This window comes from Chaetura pelagica, unplaced genomic scaffold (assembly GCF_000747805.2).
Source record: "Chaetura pelagica isolate M959 unplaced genomic scaffold, ChaPel_1.0 scaffold76, whole genome shotgun sequence".
Taxonomy (NCBI): domain Eukaryota; kingdom Metazoa; phylum Chordata; class Aves; order Apodiformes; family Apodidae; genus Chaetura; species Chaetura pelagica.
The window spans coordinates 9,328,017-9,355,795 of NW_009970723.1; the positions used below are offsets into that span (position 1 = coordinate 9,328,017).

The window sequence follows — 27,779 nt, forward strand, 5'->3', positions numbered from 1 at the left end:
TATATGCTCATCACGATAAAGAATGTTAGCTCTACCACTTCCACTAGTCCCTCCTCAGACACAAAACTCAAGGCCGAAGAAAAAGACAAAAATAAAGGAACATGGTTAGAAGCACTGAAGCATTTTTAAGTGATCTTTACACAGGTACTTACTGTCAACTGGCCAGCCACACCAAAATCAGCTAATTTTGCATGTCCCTCAGTGTTAAGGAGGATGTTTCCAGCTTTTATATCTCTATGTATTTTTCTCATGAAGTGCAAGTATTCAAGTCCTTTAAGAGTAGATTTCAGAATAGTTGCAATTTCATCTTCTGTTAGCTGCAAGAAAACAAAATAATTTTCAGGCATATACACAGAGTCTATACATTTAAAACATGATAATTTCATAATTATTATAAATAACATACCTTGGGTATCTTAAACACAGGAATATGCCCAACAGCATTTGCATTTCAAAACCCTAACCTACTAACTTGATCTATATAGGTAGATTCTTACACATCTATATAGTCCAATTAGACCAAGCAAGCTACAAAACTAAAGAAGGGGCTGACTGGTGCAGATCAGATGGCAGAATATGCAAAATTATCTTGCCTGTCAATCAAAAGTTACTACTTTTTACATGTTGACATCCTTCATAAAGACTGCTGCACAGTTTCTATTATACTCAGCTAATACATCTATCATTAAGATCATACATATTAGTTGTCAAGTTATGCATTACCTTTGTTACAACAAGGTAATGGTGATCACTGCTGGACTAGGTGACACATACCAGAATACTTCCCCAGAAAGAGACACCTCTACTGTGGAAGGCTAGAGCTATTCCTCAAACACCCATGCCCTTAAGCTCTTTACACATATTGTCCAACAAAGTAGAACAGTCCTACATTTAGAAAGAGATTAAAGAAATGCTCTGTTTTCTTAATTCCTCAAGCTCCAACATACAAAATGCCTGTTAAGTCTATAATTAATAGTACCAACTTTTGTCCACCAGTTATTCCTAATTGCACTACTATTATTTCTCACTGATGGCAATTTACAAATTAGAGAGGATGAACTAAGAGCTTCTTTATAAAAACAACATAAAAAAACACACACACACAGCAAAAACCAAAGGATAACAGTGTACAGGAAATAGCCAAGTAATTACTTTTCACAAAGCTTTCAAAAAATAAATTCATAAGGGACAGCTTGCTACTTATTATCTGTAGGAAGATAATACAGCATGCAGAAATAGAAATGTGTAAACAGTTCCCAACTAGTTTACAAAATGTTACTGATTTCTGTCAAGCAAACTGTTGCTTTTACAGTTAGGGTCTTCATCATATATAGAATAATATAAATAAATAGAATAATATAAATAAATATATAAATATATAAATATATAAAAATATATAAATATATAAATAAATATATAGAATAATATAAATGCTACTTTTTGAAAATAATTGTTTCTCACACTTCCTGTGCATCACACTGACAAAAAGCGATAGAACTACACCCATACAGATGTACCTAAAACCCTACACAGCCCTGAAAATGGGCCGCCAGGATGTCAGGGTACTCATATGCTGGAAGGTGTCAGTAACTATTATGAGTTACTCCTTTAACTGTAGACAATTACAGGAATGACTAAGATAGATGCCACTGACTTTTTCTTACATTGACCTTCTAGTCTTGTCAAGTGATGCAGGGAATGAATGCTCACTTAACTTTTGGGTTCTTTTTAAATTACTTGCATCACTCAAAAAATGCTACATAGTATCCTCATAGGAAAATACATTCTGATCAACTGTGTGGCTCTTCAATTTCAGCCACAAATACTGTATTTTTTAAGTATCTACCAACAATGTTAATTAGTTTGCTGTCTATACATAGGTTTTTTGTTAGTTCTTAATATTAAGTATTGATAATCCAAGTAAGTTATGTTGTAACATACCATCACACTGTAAAGTTGTACTATTGAACTAACAGAAATCCTAACGCAGTTGGACCTGAATATATTTTACATGACAAGTCACATTTTAGTAAGTAAAACTACCACTATGCAAAGACAATGCAACATGTCAGCCTGAAGCTTTCAAAGTAGCTGCAGCCTGCTAGTATTGTCTGGTCTCTAAAAAACATGTTCTTTTAAATAACATTTAGCAGTGCATAATACTACCTTTTACAGACATGCTGGATTTATCATTCATTTCTCTGCTTCATAAACTACATGGACCATTGACTAAGCCTTCAGATAGCACAGTTGGGAATCTTCACTGCTTTAGATCAACATAATAGGAACACATAAGCTCTTGAACAAGTGTTCTCAGAGAAGCAAGAAGAGTGAATCGTTTGCAGGTATCAGGCCTCCTGAGAACAATACTCAGATTTTCATCAATATTTATTCCACAGTACAAGCAAAACCACACACACAGTTCACTCCATGTGATGCAATTTCTCATGGAAATAAAAAGAAACTATTCATGCAACTGAAATGCTGTTCAATTACAGAACATCAATGTTTCAATATAAGAACTGAGCATATGAATTTGACACATTCTCAGAAATTCAATTAACTGCAAAACTGAAGAGGAATACTCTAATTTGACTGCAATACTGGGTTGCATTTTCCCCCTCTTTCTCTACATTTCCAATCCTACACAGAAAGTAAACTGAGCACTAGCAATTTCTTCCAGTTTCAGTTTTGAACGTGCTGCTACATGTCTGCACCTCCCTCCAAAAAAAAAGGAAAAAAGAAGAAGAAAAACAAAACAAACAAAAACCCACAGAAACAAAAAACAAACAAAAAAAGCCCACATCCCACAAGAAACAAAAAACCCCACTCATAGTTCACTCTAAGCCAACAGAATGACTTGACAGAAAAGGAAAAAAAAGTTTGTTAGCAAAATTACCTGTACTCGAGTTGCTCATAACAAGTTTGATGCCAGCCTGTATTTTAAGCCAGTGATTTGCTGAGGGAGGAAAGTGTGACTGGTTGATTTTATTACAAAGGTGTCTGAGATGGCTATTTCAAATTATTACAAGTTTTGAATTTTAAAAAAAAACAACACTGTACCCTTTAAGAGTGCAAATGATGCACACAAGTCCAACCACCTCCCTGCTCAAAGCAAACCAGGTTTCTAGCAGCTCTGGGTTTCACTTTGCTGCTGAGGTTGGCTGCCCTAACGGACTGGAAAGAGCTGAGCAGCAGCTGCATGGTAAAACCCAGAGACCCAAGCATGGGCAGTTACATTCTGGCTTCTCGCTATCACAGCAGCTGGGGCTCATTTAGCTGGGTACTTCCCCTCTGTGCTTCAGCACTGGCTTCTTTGGAGTGTGTCCAAAGAAGGGCAACAGTACCAGTGAAGGGTCTAGAGCACAAATCTTATGACGAGCAGCTGAGAGCACTGGGTTTGTTGAGTTTGGAGAAAAGGCTGAGGGGAGACCTTACTGCTCTCCACAGCCACCTGAAAGGTTATAGTGAGGAGGGTGTTGGTTTCTCCTCACAAATTACAAGCAGCAGGACATGAGGAAGTGGCTTCAAGTTGTGCCAGGGGAGGTCTAGATTAGATATTAAGAAAAAATTCTTTACTAAACAGTTGCCAGACACTGAAAAAGGCTGCCCTGGGAAGTGGTCAAGTCACCATCCCTGGAGGTATTTAAAAGACATGTAGATGTGGTGCTTAGGGACATGGGTTAGTTGTGGACTTAGCAGTGTTATAAGTTAATGGCTGGACTTTATGGTCTTAAAGGTCTTTTTCAACCAAAACGATTCTGCAATTCATTATTCTAAAGTTTTAATTATTTAACAAATGGGACCATTTCCCTATTCCAGTTTCTATCCAACGCCATAAAGCCTGGGCATGGAGCCCAAGGGCACGGTTACACATGCATTTATTTAAACACCAGTGCCAAGCTCCAGTCCCTCCTTTCACTGCAACCTGCAGCAGTAATTCCCACTGTGTGTCCGCCCTTCCACTGAATAACTGTAACTGACCCTAGGTAAAAATAAACCTGCCTGCCAAATTATTTCTCCAACAAATCAGTTCACTGATTCAATTCAAGGCACAGTCAACAAGGATGAAGTGGAGTAGAAGCTGCTTGGATTGGCATTGCTATACTTGGAGTCCCAGTGACTTTTATAAACCTTTCCCTGTACAAGCAAAGGATTAAATTGATGGTGTCATTAGCTCCATGCTCCACAGCAAGGACTGCCTCTGCTGCACTTTATGCATTCCTTGCCTGCCATTTATCTCCAGGATGTCTCAGTGTTTCTATTCAGTGGCACACTGCTCAAAGCCTTTATTTGTACTACTTAATGCGGACTACTATGCTGCTTCAAAGGACTGTATGCCAGGAAAACTGAAAACCCTGTTACAAGCAGCTAAACAAGACAGCTTTCTGGTATTGCACCAAGGGAGTAAAACCACCTACCCAATCTGAAGTCGAGCAAGAAAGGACTTTAAATCAACTGAAAAATAAAATGAAGTATTGCCAGAAGATTATCTAGAGAAAGAGACAATCCTCCTTACGTGAGCTAATAATTTTGTGAAGTACACTAAAACTATGATTAGCTGAAGGTTAAAACTACAGGCAATTAAAGCTCTGGCTGTTAAAATTGCTGTATCATGGTGGTTTATGACATGTTGTGCGTAACACTTTCTGCCAGAGCTCCGTCAAATTCATCCCAGTTCAGAAACAATACAACTTCCTGAATCTCCAAAGACTTCAATACAGGTAGTCCTTAATGTACAAAAAAAGTATCCTGAGCACTGACAAATATGTAGCAATAGACTTACAGCTTAGTGCCCACTTTCACCTAAAAACAAGTATTATGAGAAACTGTGCTTAGAGGGCTACGCAGAAAATGACATGTCCAAACAAGTCCAAATGCTGGATTCTACACCTGGGACAGAACAATTCCAGGGATAAGGATAAAAGGAGTGGCGAGAGAGCAGCCCTGCAGGAAAGGATCTGGGAGTGCAGGTTGACAGCAGGTTCGATAGGAGCCAGCTGTGTGCCCTGGCAGGCACGAGGGCAAACTGCATCCTGGGGGCATCAAACACAGAATGACCATCCCGTCACAAGAGGTAATTATCCCGCTGTGTTCAGCATTGGTGCAGCCTCACCTTGACCACTTTGTGCAGCTCTGGGCCCCATTATTTAAGAAGAATGTTAGGGGATCTGAATGTATCCAGAAGAGGGCAACAAAGATGGTAAAAGGGCTGGAAGAAATGTCCTATGAGGAAAAGGTGAGGACTTTGGGTTTGTCTAGTTTGGAGTAAAGGAGGCTGAAGAGCAACCTCATTGCTCTCTACAGCTTCCTGAGGAAGGGAAGTGCAGGTTTTATTGAGAAATATTTTTCCGGTTTGGTGGGTTTTTTGGTAGCAGGGAAGGGCCACACGAGTAGCTCCAGTAAGAGGCTGAGAAGCTCCCCCTGCCCCAAAGCCCAGCCAAAGATCCATTAGAGGGACAATAGATGTGCCTCAGCGACTAACATACAAAAGAATCAACATAACACCTGAGCAGAGAAGCACTTGAGGGAGAAGAGCTGTGCTGGAGGGGGAGAGGGTGCTGGTGGTTGGAGAGGAAGAAGGGGAAGAAGGTGCCCTAGCAGAAGTTTCCCTGCAACCCATGGCAAGGTAGCAGCTGCGCCCCTGCACTCGTGGGGCAACGTGGTGGAACATTCCCTGAAGGTGCCAGGAGGGGTGAACTTGGCCACTGGACTTGGATTTTGTGGCCAGAGGATTTGCTGCCAGTGGTCTCTGATTGTGCAGCTTTGGAAGACCCCAGCACCAGGGGAATTTGTTTCCAAAGCAGACCCTGACTCTATGGGAAGCCCAGGCAGGAGCAGCTCTGGACGTCGTGGGAAGGACTCATGAAGGAGAGGTTCATGAAGGACTCTCTCCCATGAGAGGGACTCCATGGGGCAGCAGGGCAAGACTGTAAGGAATCCTTCTTCCTGAGGAGGAAGGAAGAGCAGGAACCCCCCAGCCTGAGAACTGACTCTAAACCCCATCCCTTGTTCCCCTGTGCCACTGGGGGGAAGGAGGGAGATAAACCAGGAACAAAGGAATTTGGACCTGGGAAGAAGGGAGGAGTGGGGGTAACATATGCAAGCCTTGCTCTTTGTGTTGTTTGTGTCCTGTGTGTGCTTGATTAGTGTGAAATTAAGTTATTATTTTTTCCCCAAATTGAGTCTGTTTTGTCCTGGACCTTAATCAGTGAAGAACCCTCCTTGTCCTTTGTCTCAACTCATGAGCTTTGTCCTCCTCATCCCAGAGTGTGTGTGTGTGTGTGTGCTGGGGAGGAAGGAGCTGAGTTGTTCCTTTTTTGTCGTGTTGAACTCAAACCATGACAAATTAAAAAAAATAAAAATGTATTTTTATATAATACAACAAAACACAATGTATAGCTGCTCTTCATACTATACCAAGACTAGCTGGCACATAAACTAAGGCAAGTCTGATGCAACTTGAGGGAACAGGTGAGGCAGATATGTTTTCTGAACGTACCAATTGTTGCAAGCAACAAGGGACCAAACTATACAAAAACAGATCCAAAGTTTCTCAAACCATTTTTTTATTCATAAAATCTTATAAAAGCACAAATAAACTCTTTAAAATTCACATCAAAATACTTCCTAATTGTGTCTCATTCCTTCTACACCCTAAATCACAGGCTCTCCTCGTAAGGATGGTTAAAAGTTACTACATAGGTGGTGTAGTCCCTGTGTCCCTACAAGTAACTTTCAACTTCCAAAGGAAACAGCTAAGTATAGGCTTTGCCCATAACACGCCGTGTCACTGCATACAACCTGGAGTCTATTTAATATCCACTACTCTCTAGTTCTAAAAGTAGTTTGATGTTGACATCAAGTAATGCTATTGATAACAACCCCACAGTACTAGTAAAAGAAACAAGTCTTTCCCATTTTAATACTAGGAATGTGTTACAGCCAGTGTTGCTATACTGGTCTGGATGCATGGTTCTTACACTGTGCTACTCCTGATCAAACTATATGGGTACTATGTTTCCTGTTGAATCAGTCCATTTATTTTATTCTGAGCTTTTAAACATACAGCATCATTCTCCCATCAGCACAGCACATTTTATACCTTGCACCTTAGTATAATTTCACAGTTGTTATCTTGTTACTTCATTTTTTATTTCCAGTTGTGGCAATATTCTAACTTAAAATCCTGTGGAACATCTAGCTGCTTGGTAACTTTGGCTAGTTCTAATTGTCTAAGCTGTGTCCCTTCGCTGGGTTGATGCTACCATCTAAATACGAGTCAGCTGCAAAGCAGTTTAAAATCCTTCATCATCAAAATCACATGCAAGTTCTTTATTAAAATTAATGTAAATTACAAAGTTGAACAATGTTACAACAGCCTGCATAAAACATGAACTATGAATCCAACCTTCAAAATGGAAATTTGAAGCAAGCAGATCTCAGCAAATTCAGGTGTTTCACTTCTATTAGGAGACCAGCTAATCCACACATTTACATCTAACCAGCTACAGATGCCACACAAGGGAGACTTAAGGGTGCATGTATGCAGTCTATCACACACTACCTAATCCATGCAGCTGTTGGGACAACTCATACACAGGTCCTCTGCTCTCAGTCAAATATTCTTCTTCCTGAGGGCCCCTCTGCAAGGATTTGGGTCAGCTGAATGGTTTTAACTGCTTAAGTCCATCCCCAGCTGCTCTTTTTGCACTAATACACACACATTAAGCCTGATGTTTCCAAGAAGTATCAGATCACTGCATCTCAACCGTCTTATTAGGTCCAGTACAGTGGGTAAATCCACTCTCATGGCAGATAAAGGCACAACGCTACAATCGTTCTCCCACCAGAAGCTATGCAGCTTGAACATCGCTGATCTTACCGCAAGTGCATACCTCTTCTAGTCTTTACTTATGTGAAGACAAAGATAAACTAACAAAGCAGCTGAGATACAGAAGAGATGAAAGAACAGGGGAGAAGATGACAATATCCTTCAGAAACAGGACATACCTGGCAAAGGAGGTCAAGAGTATCTTTGCCAATAGGCTTGCTAAACTAATGAAAACAGCTTTAATCTAGGTTCACCAGAAACAGACACCAAAGTCTTCAGGTAAGTGGAGAAGCAGAGAATGGGGAATAACATATCAGACAAGGTTCCACAGGAGGTTTTCCTCACTCCCTTTGAGAGAAAGTAAGGCAGACAGGTACATTTGAAACCCTGTGCATGAAAGTATACAGCCTGTGATGCAAGCAGGAGGAACTGCCAGTCTGCTGTGATGCAGACAGCTATGAAGTCACTGGAATTAGAGACACAACAGGATAGCTCACACAGTTAGATGGATGCAGGCTCATCACAAGGGTGAAGGGTTGAGATACACACAAGCATGCAGCTCTGCCACAGAACACTTCAACTTGTTCAGATTTTATAGGTCAAAATCAGAAGCGTAGCCCAAAAGACAGATGCCATCATGGCACCCACTACAAACTACCCCACCAAAAAGGGAAAGTTGATAAGTCATCCTCAACAATGAAAGAAGCCTCTGATCATAGGCCACTGACGGGGGAGGGAGGGAGGCTGCAATGGTCAACCACCTCAATACCTGTTGGCAGGGTACCAAACAAATACAGGATCAACAATAATTTTTAATGCTGGTGCTGTACAGGCCCACAACAGGAGGTGTTCCACTAAAACAGCTATTCATGAGTAGAGTGAGAACTCACCAGGGATGGCAGAGGCAGCCTTGAGAACAACTACAAGATGTTGGAGGTTAAGTTATAGAGGGAAATGACAAAAGGAAGTCACAGAACAATATTTCCAGAGAGTAAACCTCAGCTTTTTAGAGGAACTAGTAGTTGGGATCCCAGGACATGCTGCCCTAAAAGGGCAATGGAACCTCAAAGAACTGGTGAAGCATCAAGGGCAACCTCCTCAAAGTAAGAAAACAGTCCTTCCTGACATACAAGATACCTAGTATGCAGAGCAGGAGGCCATCCTGAATGAACTAGGAACTCCTGGCTAAGCTAAAGTGTAAAAAGCAAAGCATATAAGAGACAGAAACAGGAAGAGACAAATAAAGCAGCCTTGCCTGGATACTCAGAAGCAGAATTAGGAAGGCCACAGCTTGGGGCATAGGGTGGGCATTGAAACTGGAAAGCAACAGAGAGAATATCAAAAAGAGCTTTTATTGGTCTATATACAAGGAGGGGGAAGAAAAAAAAACACACATAAGAAAAGCACTGGCCTACTGATAAATGGGTTGTCCATCTATTGACAACACAGAAGTCTTCTAAGCATCTTCTTTGCATCAGTCCTTAGTAGGTTTTCTCTGGCTCTCAGATGTCTCTGCCTAGTAGCAAAAGTCGAAGAAGTTAAGAATTACCCTAGTAAATTGGACAAATTTAAGTCCATGGGAACAGACAAAGGTGTCAAGGAGACAGCTAGTGCTAACTCAAGGCTACTTCTTATCAGCTTTAAAAGTTACAGCAATAAGGGATGTCCCTTATGACACCATCTTCAAAAAACATGAAAAGAATGATTTGAGGAATTACAGGCTGGCCTGCTTATCCTCAGTCCTTAGGATATCATGGAGGAAATCCTCAGAGAAGCTAATTTCTAGACACACAAAGGGTAAAATGGTGCTTGGAAATAGCCAGCACAAGTTTACCAGAAGGAAATAACGTCAAACTAACCTGGCTACTTTCCTCTGAGGATGAGGATAGAGCTGATGATGTGATTTAGTTTGACTTTACAAATGCTGTTGACAATCTCCAACAGTATCTTTTTAGCCAGTCTGAAGCACCACAGGGAAAAGGTGAAGAACAACTGGTTGGACTGGTGGGCTCAATGGGGGTTGAAAATGTAACCAACAGCCAGCTTATTCTTCAGAGGCTGGTACTAGAGTGAATACTCCAACATCTTCACCAAAAATCTGGACGGTGAGCTAGAACACACACCCTTGTCATGTCTGTGGATAACATGAAAAAGGAGGGAAACTGTCAATACACTAAAAGGCAGGGCTTCCACTCAGAGGGATCTCAATGAGCTGGAGAAATTAGGTTGACAAGTTCAACAATGGCCAAGTCCCACATCTAGGACAGAAGAATCCTATACCATGAACAGTATGGGTTGAGGATTAATGGGGTAAGTAGCATTGCTGCAGAAAAGGTTCTAGAGTGGCTTAAATAGACACGCTGAAGACAAGTGAGCAGGGAATGCTCACTATATATTGATCTCTCATTAGGAGAGGACATTCAGCTAAGTCAGGGAAAGTAAGTACTCCTCTTCATTTAGCACTTGTAAAACCAATTTTTGTAACACCCAATTTCAACAGAGTAACTTTTATCTCCAGTTTTTCTAGATTTCTTCCCCTTCCTCACCATAATATAGAGCAATACATGCATTCCAACTTTAAACACATTCTTTATTGTAAAATAAAATATATATGGAAGGATGTATGTTCTGACCTTAATGAAACTTGGTGTTAATCCCTTAGATTGAGACAAACTATCTCCTGGATTAGAATTTTATATGCAGAGAGACTGATTGACTCAAACTGGAAATACATTAATAATTCAGCTGATACTTCTGGCTCTCCAAGGCAAACAATGATGGGGTTCTTTGAGGGGTAAGAGTGTTGTGGGGAGATAATAAGGTTACACTTCCACCATTTTCTGTAACAAGAATAAGTGTATTGTGATGTGAGGTGTATATTAGGTACTAATAGAGGACTGTCTTGATTAAACATTAATTTAAACAGCTATTTCTATGTGGAAAACATCAGTATTTTTTTTTATATTCTGTGTTTACATGGTCATTTTACTGTTTTAGCAACTTAAAACTGGCAGTACTGAAAATTATATACAAGGAGGGCAAAAAAAGCTGTTGCTTACATTATGTAATTCTAAATATTTTCTTTGAAAAATCTTTAGCAGCTCAAATTGAAAAATGAGTAATTGACTTCAAGCCATGAATGCAACTTTTGCCATTCTAAAATCTCACTAAGTTTGCCTTCTGAAAGGTGGGGGAGGGTGGGGAGGAAGAGTTGAGTATGTAACTGAACAATCTGTACAAATTAGGAAAAAACCATGAAAATTCTATCCCCTCCTCACCATATTATAGCCTCTCTCAGCTTTTAGCAGTGACCCAACTGCAGAAAGAGATCAGTAGCAAATATAAAGATCATAAAACCCAGCAAAGACAGCCAATACAACTGAAGCAATATTTTAGAAGCCTTCTTCCAAGGAGCACATTTTAAAAACAGAAAGCCTGTGAATTATACGATGCTAACCATTTTAACAGTACATGGCTAATAACAGTTTTAAGACTGCCCACCATATGGATTTCTGATATTTCTTTGCCTACTTTGGGACCCAACAGCACACCTCTTGTACAGTAGTATATTGCTACACTTGTCACTTACAATACTGTCCCAAACAAGAAGGTTTTGTCTCATAAACCTCCTACATAACCACTACCTGGTATGCTACAGTCACCTGAATTTGGTCCCCAAAGGAGACAGCATGAGAATTACTTGGTTAATCATGATCAGTGCATGAGCAAATGCACCCTAAACTGTCAGTAGAGAGACAGGATTGCTGGTGTCAGTACTCCCCAATATGTTAATAGAGCCAGCAGGATTTAAAGCATTGCTTCATATTGTAATTATCTCATTCTACTGCCACTGTTAAAGTCTGTCTCATTCCTCCTTCCCTTTCCCCACTGTTCATTCCTAATGTCTCTCTTCAGATTATGGCAGCACAGTGGCTTGATAAATTCCAAATTAGCTCACAACAGGCTGGGAAGGACAGACTAGAGAGGAAAAGGTTCCCCCATTGGATCGTCAAGCTTATCCAAGATCACCCTGCAGCCACACAATCACTGCATCTAATACATGGAAAACGTAGGAACACATCAGTCAGGTTGGAGGATAAGAGTGGAACTGCCTTTTTTGGCAGCAAACCACAGTTTGACTGCATAGGATACACATACCTCCCAAATCAGTCTCTGAGAAAAGCAGACAAAACTAGATAAACAGCTCTGCTGCCTTGGACTGATGAGCAAGCACACCACAGATGAGCTCACAAGCAAAAGAGGCTTGCTCCAGTGCTGCTGATCTCTGCCTGCCACACTAGAAAACTCCAGGGCAGAACTCCAGAGGTTAATTTAACTTCAAACAGTGGCTTGAGCCTCTTGGACAAGAACATGCTCCTGTCAAGCTGAAAACTTCTTGATATGAACAGGCTCCCAACAGTCACTAGAAATGTTCTTAACTTGGAATACTGCTTCTCTCAGTTTTGGTCCCCTAGAGCAAAGCCCAGTGCTGTACACTTTCTAGACAAACAACAGAACAAGTAAAGGAAACACAGATACAGAAAAACAAGATCACTAGCTTCTTAGATTTAAAGATTAACAACAAAGGCAAATTCATAGTAATGTTTACTCCACAAAGACGAGGGGACAGACACCTTTTTCTGACAGACAACTTATTCTGATATGATGATCCTAACGACCTTTACACTGAAGTATGAATCATTCCAGTAACACAATCACAAGCTTTCCACCAGAAGTCCGGGTGACCTCAACGAGCAAGAGACTTTGGAAAACAAGTCCAAAGCCTCTGCCTAAATCTTCCAATTCTTGCAAGACAGAGGCATGGCAAGTAAAAAACTGAGGAATAGGCTTTGGTGCTTCTGTTGTATACATCAGAACACATCCTATCCCAAGACAGAAAAAAAAGTTATATCTAGCCTGGCAGGCTGTTTTCATCAGTGGCCTATAGTAGGTACCTACAGAATAAGGTAAGCACATGTCAGATAAACAGTGACATTCACATTCTCAGAGATCTGAAGCACACTGATTTCCTGCTCCAGTCATTAAATATTTGTGTTCAACCACAGCCATTTCTTCCCCAGCCTTATTCGATTCTCTTTTGAATATAAACTCTTAGCAACTCTAAGATCTTCTATAACTATACAGTAGAACTTACCACCAGGTGTAGAGAAAAATATTTTGCTTTGGTTCTAATAACAAAGTAATCCATTGTTTTGTAATAAACAGTGCATAACCATATCTTATCTTCTTTGTACTACTCATGGTTTTCAAAACCTTCTACCATGTCTCTCCATCCATGTACCTCTGCTCAACACAGAAGTATCCTAATCCACTTAGTATCTCCTTCTAGAGCAGTACTCTTTGCTTCTGATCATGCTTGTCACCTTTCTCTAACTTCCACAGTTCTGTTATGGCCTCGACACTATTATAAACTTTGGCAACGCCTTTACTTTTCAATTACTTCTAAAGATTAAGCTGAAGTGCTCCTGAACATGTATTTAAAGACTTTGCCTCCCCTACCAAGCCAAACGTCTTTCTTCACATTTACTTCTGGTTATTTTCACAAACACCAAGTATCACAAAGCCTTTCAAATCTTTCCCTGCTTACACTGCTAGTACAATCTCTCCTGTAAGTATTTCTACCCTCTTTTCCATAGAGGATAGCACAGACTCATGTAGGGTTCCCAAAATGACCACTTATTCACATCCTCTTTACTACCTTTAAACAAATTTCCCACCTATGACAGAATTCCCCATTTACTCCCCTACAGGTAAATTTCTTCAAGAGCCCCTGGTGTGAAAGCCTGTCCATAAACCTTCCAGCACCAAGCACATCCAGACCAGCATCATTTGTGTGCCAAACAACTCCTTTATAGGACTCTACTAGCCACACACTGCATCACTTGCCTTTACAAAAAAGGCATGTTAACTTTACCGTAACTACATGTATCCATGTATTTATTGATTATTCAATTATTTAATCATACCAACTTTAACCACAGACAACAGTAGAAGAGTTAGTTTGTCTGATCATTGGTATGCATTTGCTCTGAGACACAATCTTCTCTTTCCCTCAAATCTTTAGTATCTCTGCTATGTTAATAGAAGGCAAACAATATTAGTTGCTCTATTTATAAATACATATGTTATTTTGGAAAACAAAAAATTCTGTCATTTTTTTAATCAATATACACACAAATTTGCTCCTTATTTTTCTAAACACTGCTTTAAATTGGACTTTATTTTTTAAATTCTGGACTACTACTTCTTATTGGGGGTACTGACTCTTCCTCAAAACCTTGGATAATATACAACTGTAAGGACACCAGTTCTAGAGGTTGCAGGAACTTCAGCAATCTCCCATTATTGTGTCTTTTCCCCAGTCATCAATTCAATATTACAGCAGTCCTGATGCAAGACATTTTTTCCCAAGAGGCTTCCTCTAGTCTGGTGAGCTCTCTCACATTGGAGTAACTCCTAATTACATTTTCCCTTACACCCTACTTTCTAATCCTAAAGATTTGTTTCTTTCTTTTTCTCTTTCCCTCTCTGCTCCCAGGTATGGTGCAAGGAACTATTCAAGGCACATTTAAAAAAAGAACTAGTAAGTAGAGGGTCATGTCACAGAACTTGTTGATAATACAAATACTCTCTGTTACAGCCCACTACTGAAAACAGTGGACTCAAAGGAACTATAAATTATTTTACATATGCAACAAAACATTTTGCAGAGAATGCAGAACTAACAAAGCCTGTTTCCTAGAGGTTTGTATCCTCTCCTACATTACTGCTCTTATAAGCCCATTAAGACTCTTCCATACAACCCTTCGTTTTGGTTTCCTCTCACGTTCCTTAATTGACATCTCTTCCTCCTCTCATTTCTTGAGTAATGCCAATTACTTCTCATGCTTCCCAATTACTGAGTGGGAGCACAATAATTCTATGCCTGTTTTTAAACCATGCATGTACTAAATGGCTTGCTGACAGACTGTGAGTTTTAAGAGGTATGGGAAAGAGACACACAGTTTGTACAAAGCAGTAATTTTCAAGAAACTTACAGGTTTTCTTATTTCAAAAATGTATTTGCTTCTGCTGATGAGCATTCCACAGAGGAACAGAAAGACAGAGAAACTGCAGGAGCCTGTTCTTCCTGAAGAACCAAGGCACAGATATGATCTTGGATGATGCTAAGGGGTGTGTCTTATAACTCTGACTTTTATTCTGGCTTCCAGTCATAATTCAGTTTAATTTTTGTAAGCATTAAACATTTTTGAAAAAAACTCACCGTTTTATTACGAAGTCTAATTATGTCCGAAACAGAGCCAGCTCCACAATATTCCATTACAATCCATAGATCTGTGTTCTTAAAGTAGCTGCCATAATATTTGACAACATAGGGACTAGATGGGAAAATAAATAAATAAATATGAATTCTTAGGAGGGGAAAAAAAATCATCATCACATGCGTCATTAAAAATTAATTTGATACACACTAACACAGCTAAAGAGCAAGTGTAATCTAATGCATTTTTAAATTGTAATTAAGTTAGTTAATCAGTGTCTTGTTAGAATGAAGTCTGACTGCTTAATAAAATTATCATCAGATCATAAAATGGTTTGGATTGAAAGGGACCTTAAAGATCATCAAGTTCCAAACCTGCATGAGCAGAGACAACTCCCATTAGACCAGGTTGCTGCAAGTCCTGTCCAACCTGGCCTTGAACACTTCGAATGATAAGGACATCCACAACATCTCTTGGCAACATGTTTTAGTGTCTCATCACCCTCATGGTGAAGAACATCTTCCTTATATCTACCCTCTTCCAGTTTAAAGCCATTACTCCTTGTCCTCTCACTATATGCCCTTATAAAAACTACCTCCCTGGCTTTTCTGTAGGCCCCTTTCTGGTACCTGAAGGTTGCTACAAGACCTCCCCAGAGCCCTCTCTTCTCCAGACTGAACAGCCCCAACTCTTTCTGCCCATCTTCATAACAGAGGTGCTCCAGCCCTTGGATCCTCTTCATGGCCCTTCTCTGGACTTGTTCCAACATCTTCATGTTCTTCCTGTGTTGCTGACTCCAGAACCAGACATAGGGTCCAGGTGGGGTCTCACAAGAGTGAAGTGGAGGGGCAGAATCACCTGTCTTGACCTTGTAGTTAAGCTGCTTCTGATGCAGCTCAGAATAAGGTTGGCCGCAAAGGTGCTTTACCAACTTGCTGAGGTTACCAATCAACCAAAGGTGTTCTCAATCTATTCTCTGCTCAATCTATATTTGTGCTTGGGATTGGCCCTGCCACAACTCTTGAGTGCTACTACATGTATCACAAGCTTCCAGTTATCTTCAAATACGAAGCTTTGCTTTGTTTTCCCCTCCTTTAAGTCCCCTCTTAACTTTTAACTCTCCTCACAAAGCTATTGTATGTTTCACTTCTTAAAAAAAAAAAATTGCCTTGCTGTTCTTATTTCCTGAGCAAAACAACATGAAAACTCACCCATGTTTTCCTGGTTTTGCAAGCACAAACTTATTTCAAGTACAAATCTAGACTTTCATATTAAACAGAATCCAGCACTGGTTTGAATAAAACTTCTGAATTTGCCTATGCTTTTTCATATTAAAGTGTCTCATAATAGAACATACTGCTGTGCTCTGTCACTTGACATAACACTTTCTCAGAGGCACTTGCAAAAGAAAGGCAGAAACAGAAGTAGTAAACATAAGGATCCTTCTTCAGAAGAGTTATTAGATCGTGTATTTATGGAAATAAAAGGTTGGAGGGTGTTTTTGCAAAAACTTAGGCACAGGAGGTTACAGTTAAATTGCTGTCCAACTCCCACACAGTCAGGAAGATACTGAGATCTCAGTGGCTTCTGGTCAGAATGCCTGCATTGTGGGGTGGAATCAAACACTATTTTGTTTTTGAGCAAGGAACTGTCTTTTAAGATCAGCATGTTTAGCAGCAATATTTTTTGTTAGAAAACAGATGTAAGAAAAAGCAGGGACCTATAGTTGGCTCCTGCAACACGCTATCTTTTTATAGACAGGTCAAAACTACTGGTGAACTACTTCATAAAGGAGCATCTGTTAGTACTATAGGAACTTGCCTTTACCGAAGATAAGGTGAGTAAATTCCCTCATAACTTGTCAAAATATCTACCAAAGAAGTACAATGTACTGATCTTGCCTCTTATAAATTCCTCAAGTGAGCACAGTTAATAATAGTTCTGCAGAAAACTCACAGATTTTCATTACTATCTCTTGCCAGATTTACACTATGCTAGTATCCCCAGCAGAAATTGTGTATTATTTCAAATCAGGACATGATAGTCTTTTTAAAACATCAAGTGATGTGGAATCTCAAAATGCTGTATTTGCTTAAAGCCTTGTCCAAGTTAACTACATTTCTCCCCTTAGAAGAGCTTCAGCACTGTCCTGGTTTGAGCCAGGATGAAGCCAATTTTTCTTTTTACTGATTTTTTTTTCCTTCAGTGAGCTTTCTTGTAACTAGCAACAGTGTGTTCTGCTAGGCTGATAAGACAGTGGAATGTTTTGCTAACTACTGAGGCTTCAAGGCTGCACCTGCACTCTGCCGGCTCAGACACTATGGGGAGATCTGTGACCCCCCCGTAGGAGGCTGAGTTAGACGGACAGCAAAATTGGCCAAAGATATTCCATTCCATATATCTACGTAAGCTCAAAGGAAGGTCAGAGATCACAAAAGACAACTTCCTTCCTTCTTCTCCCTTCTCTTCCGTCCATGGCCGGCGTCCATGGAGGACTCTGTTCATCCATCACCGTCAATCCTCAGGCTTGATCTCTTGTGACCCCCATAACTCTCTGCTTTCTCCAGCAGCAGCTTCGGGATTCCTCGGGACTCTTCCCAGTTCAGGGAAGTGCTGTGGGAGTTGCTGGGGTGGGGGGAGGCAAGAGGTTTTTGCCCATACCTAAATATATTTGTACATAATTGTATATATACTTTCTTGTATGATTCATTAGGGTTTTAATTAAAGCTGTGTAGTTTAGTTTTCAATCCAGCCAAGTCTCTCTCTCTTTTTCACTCTCTCCTTCCCTACCTGGGTGGGAGGGGGAGGGGATCGAGAGCATTGTTGTCGGACCCGAGTCAAACTGTGACAAGCACATACACTCTAGCTAGTTCTAGAAACTGGCATGGAGAAGAAAGGAAGGGTACAGTGTTAAGATTTTATGATCTTTTATCTGAGATGCTGCAACAGCTCAGTGCTTTTCTGTAATATCTGTGGAATCACCAAGTGTGAAAATCAAGTACTAAAAAGTGCATCATCCCCCTCCCATCAGTACTCACTACATTTGCATGAAGGCACACCACACATGTACAAGCACATGATGCTGAGCTGCAGCCTAACCCTTCTTTTCAACCAGAGAATGGCTGCATCTTGTCCAATAAGAGTTTGTGTTCTAAAACTCTGAAATCTTAATCTTAAAAAATAGTTAAACAGTATATACAAAGCTATACAGCAGAACCTATCCGGTAGAGTCTAAATGCAACATGTTGTTCCCAGAAAAGCATTAAACAAAGAAAAAGGGCAGAGAAAAGGGGCAGAACAGAGAACACAAGAGTAAGTCTAAGTAGGCCCACCTAGGACTAATGAAGAATGAAAATGGCACAAGAAGCATAGTACAGAAAGAAACATGAAAATTTAGAAGATTCTCAAGTCTCAGCACTTATTTTCTCTGTCAGGATATTTCACAGACATTTGTTTTTAGTACCTATTTCAATCCCAATCTAGTACTAACAGACATACACACACTACAGCCTACCCTTCTGCTTCCAGTCAGCTCAGGTGGCTCAAGCCTATGCAGTGAGTAAGAGCTGCTATCCTATCACTGACTCCACAGAAAAACTCTAAGAATTCATAAGGTGCCGTTTTCCACCTTATTCAGTGTCTTCCTTTAGGTAAGGGGAAAGAAATTAAGAAAAGGAGATAAAAAGAATTAAGAGCATAACAAGAAGAATCAAAGGAAATGTATTTTAACTCCTCTCTCATGCACAGGAAGAGTCAAGGACCTACTCTGGAGATCAAATCCAGTTCCACATTTAAGCAGAAAAATAAGATTTTTCCTTCCTTTTTAATCTGTATCTGTTAAAAAAACCCAAACAATTGGCCAGCCTGGCAAATAGTCTCACAGGGACAAAAAGGATTAAGAGGAGGCCCAAAAATACCTCAAGGGTCCCAAATCCTTATAGTATCACCTGAAATAAACTTATCACTTATTTTTGTCAAATGTGAGAAAAAACATAAATCCTTCCTTTTGCTGCCATTCCCCTGCCTACACAATTAACAAGCATTAGCACTCAGAGCAGTTAATGCCAGAAGGGAATAGATTACAAGGTGTGTTCATAGGTCACAAACACTCAGACCAAGGCTTACAGGCAGAGGCGCTAAAGAACAGCTGCATTCTGGTATGGTAGATACAACGTACTCTGAAGTATCTATCCCTGTATTTAAGGATAAATATTTGAGAGTACTCTTCTCCTTCATGACCCCATAGACAAGATGCTGTGGACCAGTACAATCACGCTCCATGTAACACCTGAGCAAAATGTTCAGCAATGACTCTGAATTAAATCAGACTGCATTAAAAGGATAATCTCTAAATCTCAGAAGAGTACTATTCATTGCCAAACAAGCAAATTTTCATTTAAAGATAGAATTTCAACACTGACGCCTCAAAAGCACAAACACGATTGAGAAATAACAGACCACTTGTAATAATACAACTCATCAAGTTGGTGACTAAAATGATCAATATTTTAAATAAAGTTTCACCTAACTGGAGTGCAAAGCTTTCCTGTTTGCACTTTGGAGCCACAACAATAAATTCTTGCACCACTAATCAGACACAAACACAGACTCACCCTACCAAATCTGACTGAAAGTTACAGCCAAAACCTTAATATACTATCCTAAAAAACATACAAATACAAAAAGTGATACCTCCATAGAGAAGAGGAAATGCAAGGCAGTTTCTGCATCCTTTCAGACACTTAGTGTTAAGGTTTCCATTCCTACAATACCAGCAATTATGAGATATATTGTTTGTGAACAAGTGTAAGGTAACAGCCCTTCTTCACTTTTTAAAAGTTATGCTTCTGCATGAAAGCAACAACCAATAGAATACTATTTTGGAACTGCTAGTCATTAATCCTGTGATGGAAACAGAATCATAGAATCACTATGGTTGGAAGGGACCTCAAAGATCATCAAGTTCCACCCCCCCTGCCATGAGCAGGGAACCCCACCACTAGACCAGGTTGCACAAAACCTCATCCAACCTGGCCTTAAAAACCTCCAGGGATGGGGCATCAACAACCTCCCTGGGCAACCCATTCCAGTTCCTCACCACCCTGATAGTGAAGAATTTCTTCCTCATATCTAATCTAAATCTCCTCTCTCTCAGTTTAAAACCATTCCCCCTTGTCACTATATTCTCTGATTAAAAGCCCCTCCCCAGCCTTCCTGTAGGTCCCCTTCAAGTACTGGAAGGCTGCCATAAGGTCACTCTGGAGCTTTCTCTTCTCTAGGCTGAACAGCCCCAATTCTCTTAGCCTGTCTTCACAGCAGAGGTGCTCCAGGCCTTGGATCATCTTCATGGACTTTCTGAAGCAGGTAAGAGGGTATTCATAAGAGGCCTAAGATACTACAAGGAAATACTAACCTTCAGGCCTGCCAGTGCAAGTCAAGTGAAGTAAACATAAATTTTAAGCAGAGGCAAATACTTTCTCTTTCAAAAATTTCTGTGATGTACATTATTCACACTTCCTCCAATACAAGCTAAAGATAAGAGGAGGTCCCCAAAGTGGTTCATTTAAGTAAATTGTCCAACATGGACTGCTTTAATTTTCCATATTAAAAAAAATAATGTTTGCAGCTGCACATATTTCAGCCATGTTCACAAATACAAATACATTTTCACATTGGCTTTTAGAAAGACAAAGAACCATGATACCTACCTGTCACACTGTTGCATTATAGAGATTTCCTTAATTATTTCTTGAAGATCTGACTCCACAGGGACCTGTTTAATTGCTACAACTTGTCCAGACTCTTTGTGTATTGCTTTAAACACGCTACCATAAGACCTAAAAATAAAAGAGAGGTTTATTTTTTTTTAAACATGATAAACTGCTTCCCATTTCCATTATGCAGAAATGTTAAAAAGTCACAGAAGCCATATGCTCATGCAGAAGTCTTTGGGGTTTTTTAGGCTGCAAAAAAATAATTTCTATTGGGACCTCAGGAGAGGTGTGCCTCTGAAGAATGAATCTTTGTTTAGATACAGTGCATCCTACTCCAGTAGAGGCCCAAGCACCTTTCCTGCCTGAACAAACAATGGACACCAAAAACGCATAATACCTGGTTAAGTGTAGAAGTCTACTGATGCATGGATTTGCTTTATTATTAAAACTTATCTAGAGAAGCATTTCTCTCTGTAACTTAATATTCCAACACATGTTTTATATCCCGTTTCCCTCTGATCCCATCCCCTCTTAAATAGCTGTACTTACCCTTCACCAAGTTTCTCGAGGACATCAAAGACTTCTTCAGGCTGCTTAGTTAAACTATCTTCACTCAGCTTTTTCAGTTTGCTGAAAGAAAGACAAAAGTTATTTATTTGGTTGGGGGGGAAGACACAGTACTCAAGCCATTTCATACAAGTGAGCAGACAGAAAAAAAGATAAGGATAACATATTCCAATGAAAAAATGCCGAGAGCAGAAGAGTAGAAAGAAAATTTCAGTCAATCACCACATAAGATGTAGAAAGTTATGACAATTTTCGCAGTTATCACTCTCCCACTAACATTTGGTCAATTCAAAGCAGCATAGGATGAAGTCACTGTCCAAACCACTTCCTTTGCTAAAGTAAAAAGAGACAAAGAACACAGTAAAACTCAACTTTGGGCAAAAAGCAGCCAGAATGCAAACACATACTTGTTACTGCCTACAGTATGGCACATTATCATCCAAGTATAAACCAATCTTTCACCTACATGAAGTATCCACTTTCTAAACTACACCACTGATAAGCCAGTGAATTACATCACAGAACTCAAAGCCAAGTCGACTCTGGGAGCATATGGTAGCACTCCACCTTCACAGGTGGTAGCTGAACATTGAATATTAAAGAGTTCGTTACTCTTAAGAGCTGTTGAGGCAGTCCCTTTTGCATCTTCATGACTCCACATAGGGACAGACGCAACAGAATGTCTAATTGCATAACACCATGGTATTCTGTCCACCAGTTCTCTGTCATAGTCTCAAACTACTCAGTATTACCATACAATTTCTGCCAGCACCTTCAACCCACTCTTACCACTATCCTTTGCCCTTTACAAGCAGTCCTAGCCTTTTCTCAGTCTCCAGCATTCCCATTTACCCAGTCCCTCAGACTCCTGGCAGATCTCAGAATACATCTGGGCTGAAAGTTTGCAGTGAAGCTGATGCTGAACATAGCACAAGAAAATATAACCCACACACACTGCGGTGAGGCCGGCTGACTGCAACATGTAAATCCTTCACCTTAAAAGTTATAGGGAATTGTGCTGCAAGATTGAAATAACAGCTTAACTCTATATGATAGCCAAGGGTACTATTAAAGTAGAAGATGAGCTGCCGAGTAGCTGGTGCTGTAGTCTTAGATACAGACAATGCATTCCATACGGAAGAAAAAAGGAGAGAACAAGAAAAAAAGCAACTAACACACCCCAAAACTTTGATGCACAGCAGTTCATTGACAACTTATGGAAAAGATATTTTTCTGTGACACTGTCACATCCCACCAGGTGGGCAACCCACGGAGATTCAGACTGGACCACTTGCTTTCTAAACTCCTCAGAGAGGAGCTTAGGTGCAGCTGGACCCAAATTTTGTCTCAGACCTGGCCCTCCCAGGGAGGGTTGCAACAGATCCACGGGTAGACTTAACCTTTTCTAACTGCCCCAGGGGCAGGGTTAACCATCTCACAGTCAATGTCTTTTAACAATCCAGTCCGAGAGATTAACCTCTATAATTCTCTGTGTGGTACTCAGAAGCAACGATGTTTACCCAAGAGGTACAAACACAGCACAACAATACTTAAACATCAGAAAGATTATAAAGCCTGTTTGTGTGTGAGAGAGAGAGAACATCTTTTATGCTACCTGGCTCCACCTTTTCCAGGGGAGTCCTAGCTTAACTTGTGCAGACTCAGTGTTGCGTTCAAGAATGTTCTGGAAATGAGTCAATGGGGCACATAGGTCCAGGTGGTCACTTGTTCCCCACTCTCTCCAACCAGGTTGACAGAGCAATGACCCATATATCTGCACATGCCCTCCCGTCCAGTTGCCTTACAGAGCATTATTGCAGGAAGGCGCTCTGCCTCCGCAGCACCCAGCTGCCCAGCCACTGCTCCTTGTCAGGTAACAACACTGCCCCATTTATCAGTGTGGCTACTGAACGAGGGGCTCATCTTGTGAGAACAGTGCTCAGGTGGCTTATCAAATGAAGGCCCCACCCAAGCACAATGCCCACTTTGTCAGGGCAGATGTTTTGAGACCATTATTCATTTCAGAACTTTACAGACACTTTTCTGGAAATTAATACAAAATAGGGATGGAAGGAGGGCATAGACAGAAAAGAATGTCAAATCCAAGACTGTAAGAAGTGTGTTCAAAATAAAATTCTTCACATGAAGAGATGCAAATCTTTAATAACCAGAACTAATAAAAAATAAATGACTGATGAAGAAATTCCTGAATCAGAAGAGAGTCATTACTGCCAACCATCTAGGTAAAGACAAAAATTTAAAGTAATTGTATAACCACACAGGTCATACAGATTGATGTTAAACAAGGAAAGCATGGAAGGCGGGGAAGGCCTTCATTCAGTGATGACCAGTGAAAGGACAAGGGGTAATGGGTGTAAATTGGAGCATAGGAGGTTCAAGGTGAATATCCGAAAAAAATTTTTTACTGTGAGAGTGACAGAGCACTGGAACAGGCTGCCCAGGGAGGTTGTGGAGTCTCCTTCACTGGAGACATTCAAAACCCACCTGGATGCGTTCCTGTGTGATGTACTCTAGGTGACCCTGCTCTGGCAGGGGGGTTAGACTAGATGATCTTTCAAGGTCCCTTCCAACCCCTAAGATTCTATGATTCTATGATAAGGCTGTACAGATTTATATATCAAAGAACTACTTAACAGATGTAGCAATTACATTCATATAAAAAGCATCCACAATCGGTAAGGAAAGATGCACAAGCTACTTTGAAGACCATGCAGTTTGCTGCAAGGAACAGGCAGGAAGCTGGAAAGCATGTGTGTTGAAGGGAAAATAAGAATCCACAGCAAAGAAAAGGCATAACTCATGAACAGGAAGAAAAACAGTAGAAAACTCGAATGAGAGCAGTTAAATAAAGTCTGCAAAAGTGGCATATAAATAAAAAACAAGAACACAAAACTCCTGCTTTCTTTTTCACCCCCTCTCTGCTTGTTAAGAGACTAGAAAGATGAAAGATGGAACTTGAATCATAGAAATGCATTATGGTTTGGAAGGAACCTTAGAGATCATCTAGTTCTAAAACCTCTGCATGGGCAGGAACAACTCCCACAAGACCAGGTTGCTCCAAGTCCCATCCAAGCTGGCTTTGAACACTTCTGGGGATGAGCGCACCCACAACATACCTGGGCAACCTGCTCCAGTTTCTCACCACCCTCACATTAAAGACTCTCTTCCCAGTAACTAACCTAAACCTACCCTCTTCCACTTCAAAGCTATTACATGGGCCCTGGTAACAAGTCCCTCCCCAACTGTCTTGTAGACCTTCTTCAGGTACTGGAAGGCTGCTATAAGGTCCTCCTTCTCTTCTCCAGGTGAACAACCCCAACTCTCTCAGCCTGTCTCCATAGGAGAGGTGCTCCAGCCCTCTGATCATCTTTGTGGCCCTCCTCTGGACTCTCTCCAAAAGCTCCACATTCTTCTTGTGTTGGACACTCCAGAACTGGACACAGTACTCCAGGTGGGGTCTCAAAAGAGCAGAGAATCACCTCTGCTGGCAACACTTCTTCCAATACAGCCCAGGACACAGGTTTCTGGGCTGCAAGCAGACATCGCCAGCTTGCATTGACGTTTTCATCAAACAACACCCCCTAGACCTTCTACTCAGGATTGCTCTCAATCACAAATCTTGCAGGAAAGTATGTATTTCATTACTGAACAAGCATAAGTTGAGACAAATAAAAAGAAGGGGAAAAAACTAATTTGCAGGTAGGTATTAAAGAAACAAGCTATTAATTTTTCTTCTTTGTTTGAAATTATTCCTCTCTCAGAGTAAGTTACTGCAGTCATCCTTTACTTTCCACCAATAAAAAGCATGCACAGTATGCTTACAACATCAACAGAGCCTCAAAAAATAAATAGCATTAACATTAGCCAAGCCTCTCACTTGATCAAAGACCTGCGTAACAGAAGACATACTCAACATAACAGCGGAGGGACTGAACTTTTTAGTTACTGCAAGAACAGAGGAAACATACAATGATCTCAATCAAATATGTCTAATAAGAGACCATTTCTACCTGCTCATCAAAAGTGCGATGCCTCCTAAAATGAAAGGGAAAAAACTCCATACCAGAAGGGTTCCAGCAGCACCATTAAGACACTGGTTGTACTTGAGAAGAGCTAGGGAAACTATCAAAAACAGCCATAAACCGATCAAAACCAACATCATTGCCAAAGAACAGATTATCTGGAGTACTTAGGAGGCAACCAGGACAACAAATAAATAACTATTCTGTAGTTTTAAAACTTCTTTCATTTTATCCAACTCTGACAAATATGTTATGAGACCAAATAACACTTAACAATAAGGCAGCTAAATACTAAATCCATTTAAAGGAAGGAAGATATGTCACCCTCAGGAATTTCCATCACCTAACACACCACTCAAAGTACTTCACACTCTTTCACAAATACACTGTAAGAGCACACACACTAGGCCTAGTGTTCCAGTGACAGTATTAACACCACATTTCTTTGGACCACAGAAAGATCTTAATGATTTAGACTCTTTAATGATACCTATTTCTAGAAGTTTAATTGAATTTTCAGCTTTTTAACTACAGAACAGCATGTGATATACCCTGAAAGGGTTGCAATATAGAAAGCACTTATGAAACCTTTACAAAAGCAGGGAGGACTAAGATGACTGCTGTAACTGGCTGGAAAGCACCAAGTAAAATACAAGGAAAGACAAGAAACATTGTATTATTATATCGGCTAAAAAAAAGCAACCAAAAACTCAGGATAGAGAAACACATCTAAGACTTCAGAATCAGCCTCTCAATCAGGAGTTTTGTCTGCACGTGCGTCCTACTATTGACTCTTTGAAAATGTGCAACATAACTCATACAGAGTCAAACCTTTCAGAAGGATCACTGTATCTTTTTCTTTTTTTTAGCATCTAAGTGATCTACATAGGAAGTGAATGCTATGAACACCCAGCAAAGTATCTATTTGCTAAGGCATGACTAGAAATACGAGGGGATAGCGCAACTAAAGAGCCAGAAGGCTCAAGAACAACTGGAGAGAAAAAAGTCTCATTCTTCTCCCTCATGGGTACTCTAATTTCACAACACAAGCATTTAAAAAAGAACAAATAAATCAGAAAATTCAGGCACTCTGTTTTATTCTGGCCACAGGATACCAGTGCCATATTTATTTTTATGTTTACATATATATATATATGTCTGGAAAAGTCTGAAAAGACATCTATAGAAGACAAGTATAAAACCTCGGGAGAAAATAATTTTGCTTTTGTTTGTTCTAGGAAATCATCAAATAGTGACTACAGACTATTTCAGCAGTTTTCCAGATCTGCTCCTGAAAACAGGAGTAACTAAACTACACTTCTGAGACAACAAGAGTATTCAGAGTTATTTTCTTGTTCCAAGCAGGTTTGACTTTCTGCATAACACTGGGTCTCTTAAACAAGAAAACTACATTCTTGCAAAGAATTTTACTTTTCTAAATCCAGCTGATGGGAGAAAACATTCATACTTAGCATGACCAGAATCTTACAAGCCATTGATTACACCAACAAAACTCCATATAACTAAATGCAGAAAAATCCAGAAACAGCGAGAGGCATCCAAGACTACCAGCCCTGACATAAATATCAGCAAAACCCCAACCGGGACCTGAAAGAGCCAGAGATTCTCTCCCTATCTCAACAGGAAAAAGTGAAGTATGAGTTTAGTGTCCTATGGTCATTATGCAGAAGACTTCACAAAATAAATTGGTGATGTGCTCCAGAGGTATATTTTTTAAAAAGCAACTGTAAGCTAACAAATAATAATAAAGCAGGACTAAATAATAGAACATCATCAATTACTGTTGTGAGTTATGGAAAACTGGGACTACTGGTCCATGAAACATGAATATATGCAGCTTATTTTGCAGAATAACTAGCATACTGACATATTTAAAAAGAATAATTGGGATTAGTTACACTGATACATCAGAAGAGCAGCTAGTAAGAGAAATCACTGCAGTCACCAGAAATAGAGGTGGCATATGAAAGCCTCAATACATTTATACTGCTTTACATGGTTCACACAAGTAGAAGCAAGTTTAAGCCAGTTTACATACTTGCACTGCATATTTACACTTAGTTTTCTACCAGTAAAACCCAGGCAAGCTTACACTTTTGTCCCATCATTTTCTGGAGGAACTTGACAGTTGTCATCCATATGACCTTCCTTGTCCATTGACACATACATTAAAGCCAGCATGTTTTTCATAGACAGGTCATATTTTAAAAATGAGTTTTCCCCTTCCCACAAAACTTAAATTTCAGTGAAAACTGAACCGACTAAATTTAAAGAAGGGACTGGAAAACCCTAATTAACACACTCCATGTTTGTTATT

At 40.1% G+C, this 27,779-nt stretch overlaps 1 protein-coding gene across 1 annotated transcript in view; it reads right to left on the reverse strand.

Moving 5' to 3' along the window:
• STK3 (serine/threonine kinase 3) overlaps window positions 1-27,619 on the reverse strand; it is a 126,287-nt gene extending 98,668 nt beyond the window's left edge. Inside the window, exons 1-5 of the mRNA XM_010006520.1 lie at window positions 27,555-27,619; window positions 21,381-21,461; window positions 20,826-20,954; window positions 15,120-15,234; window positions 153-317 (exon numbers count right to left, since the gene is read on the reverse strand). Of these exons, the coding sequence (XP_010004822.1) occupies window positions 153-317; window positions 15,120-15,234; window positions 20,826-20,954; window positions 21,381-21,461; window positions 27,555-27,619 (555 nt within the window). The remainder of the gene's footprint in view (window positions 1-152; window positions 318-15,119; window positions 15,235-20,825; window positions 20,955-21,380; window positions 21,462-27,554) is intronic.
• Window positions 27,620-27,779: the final 160 nt, after the last annotated feature.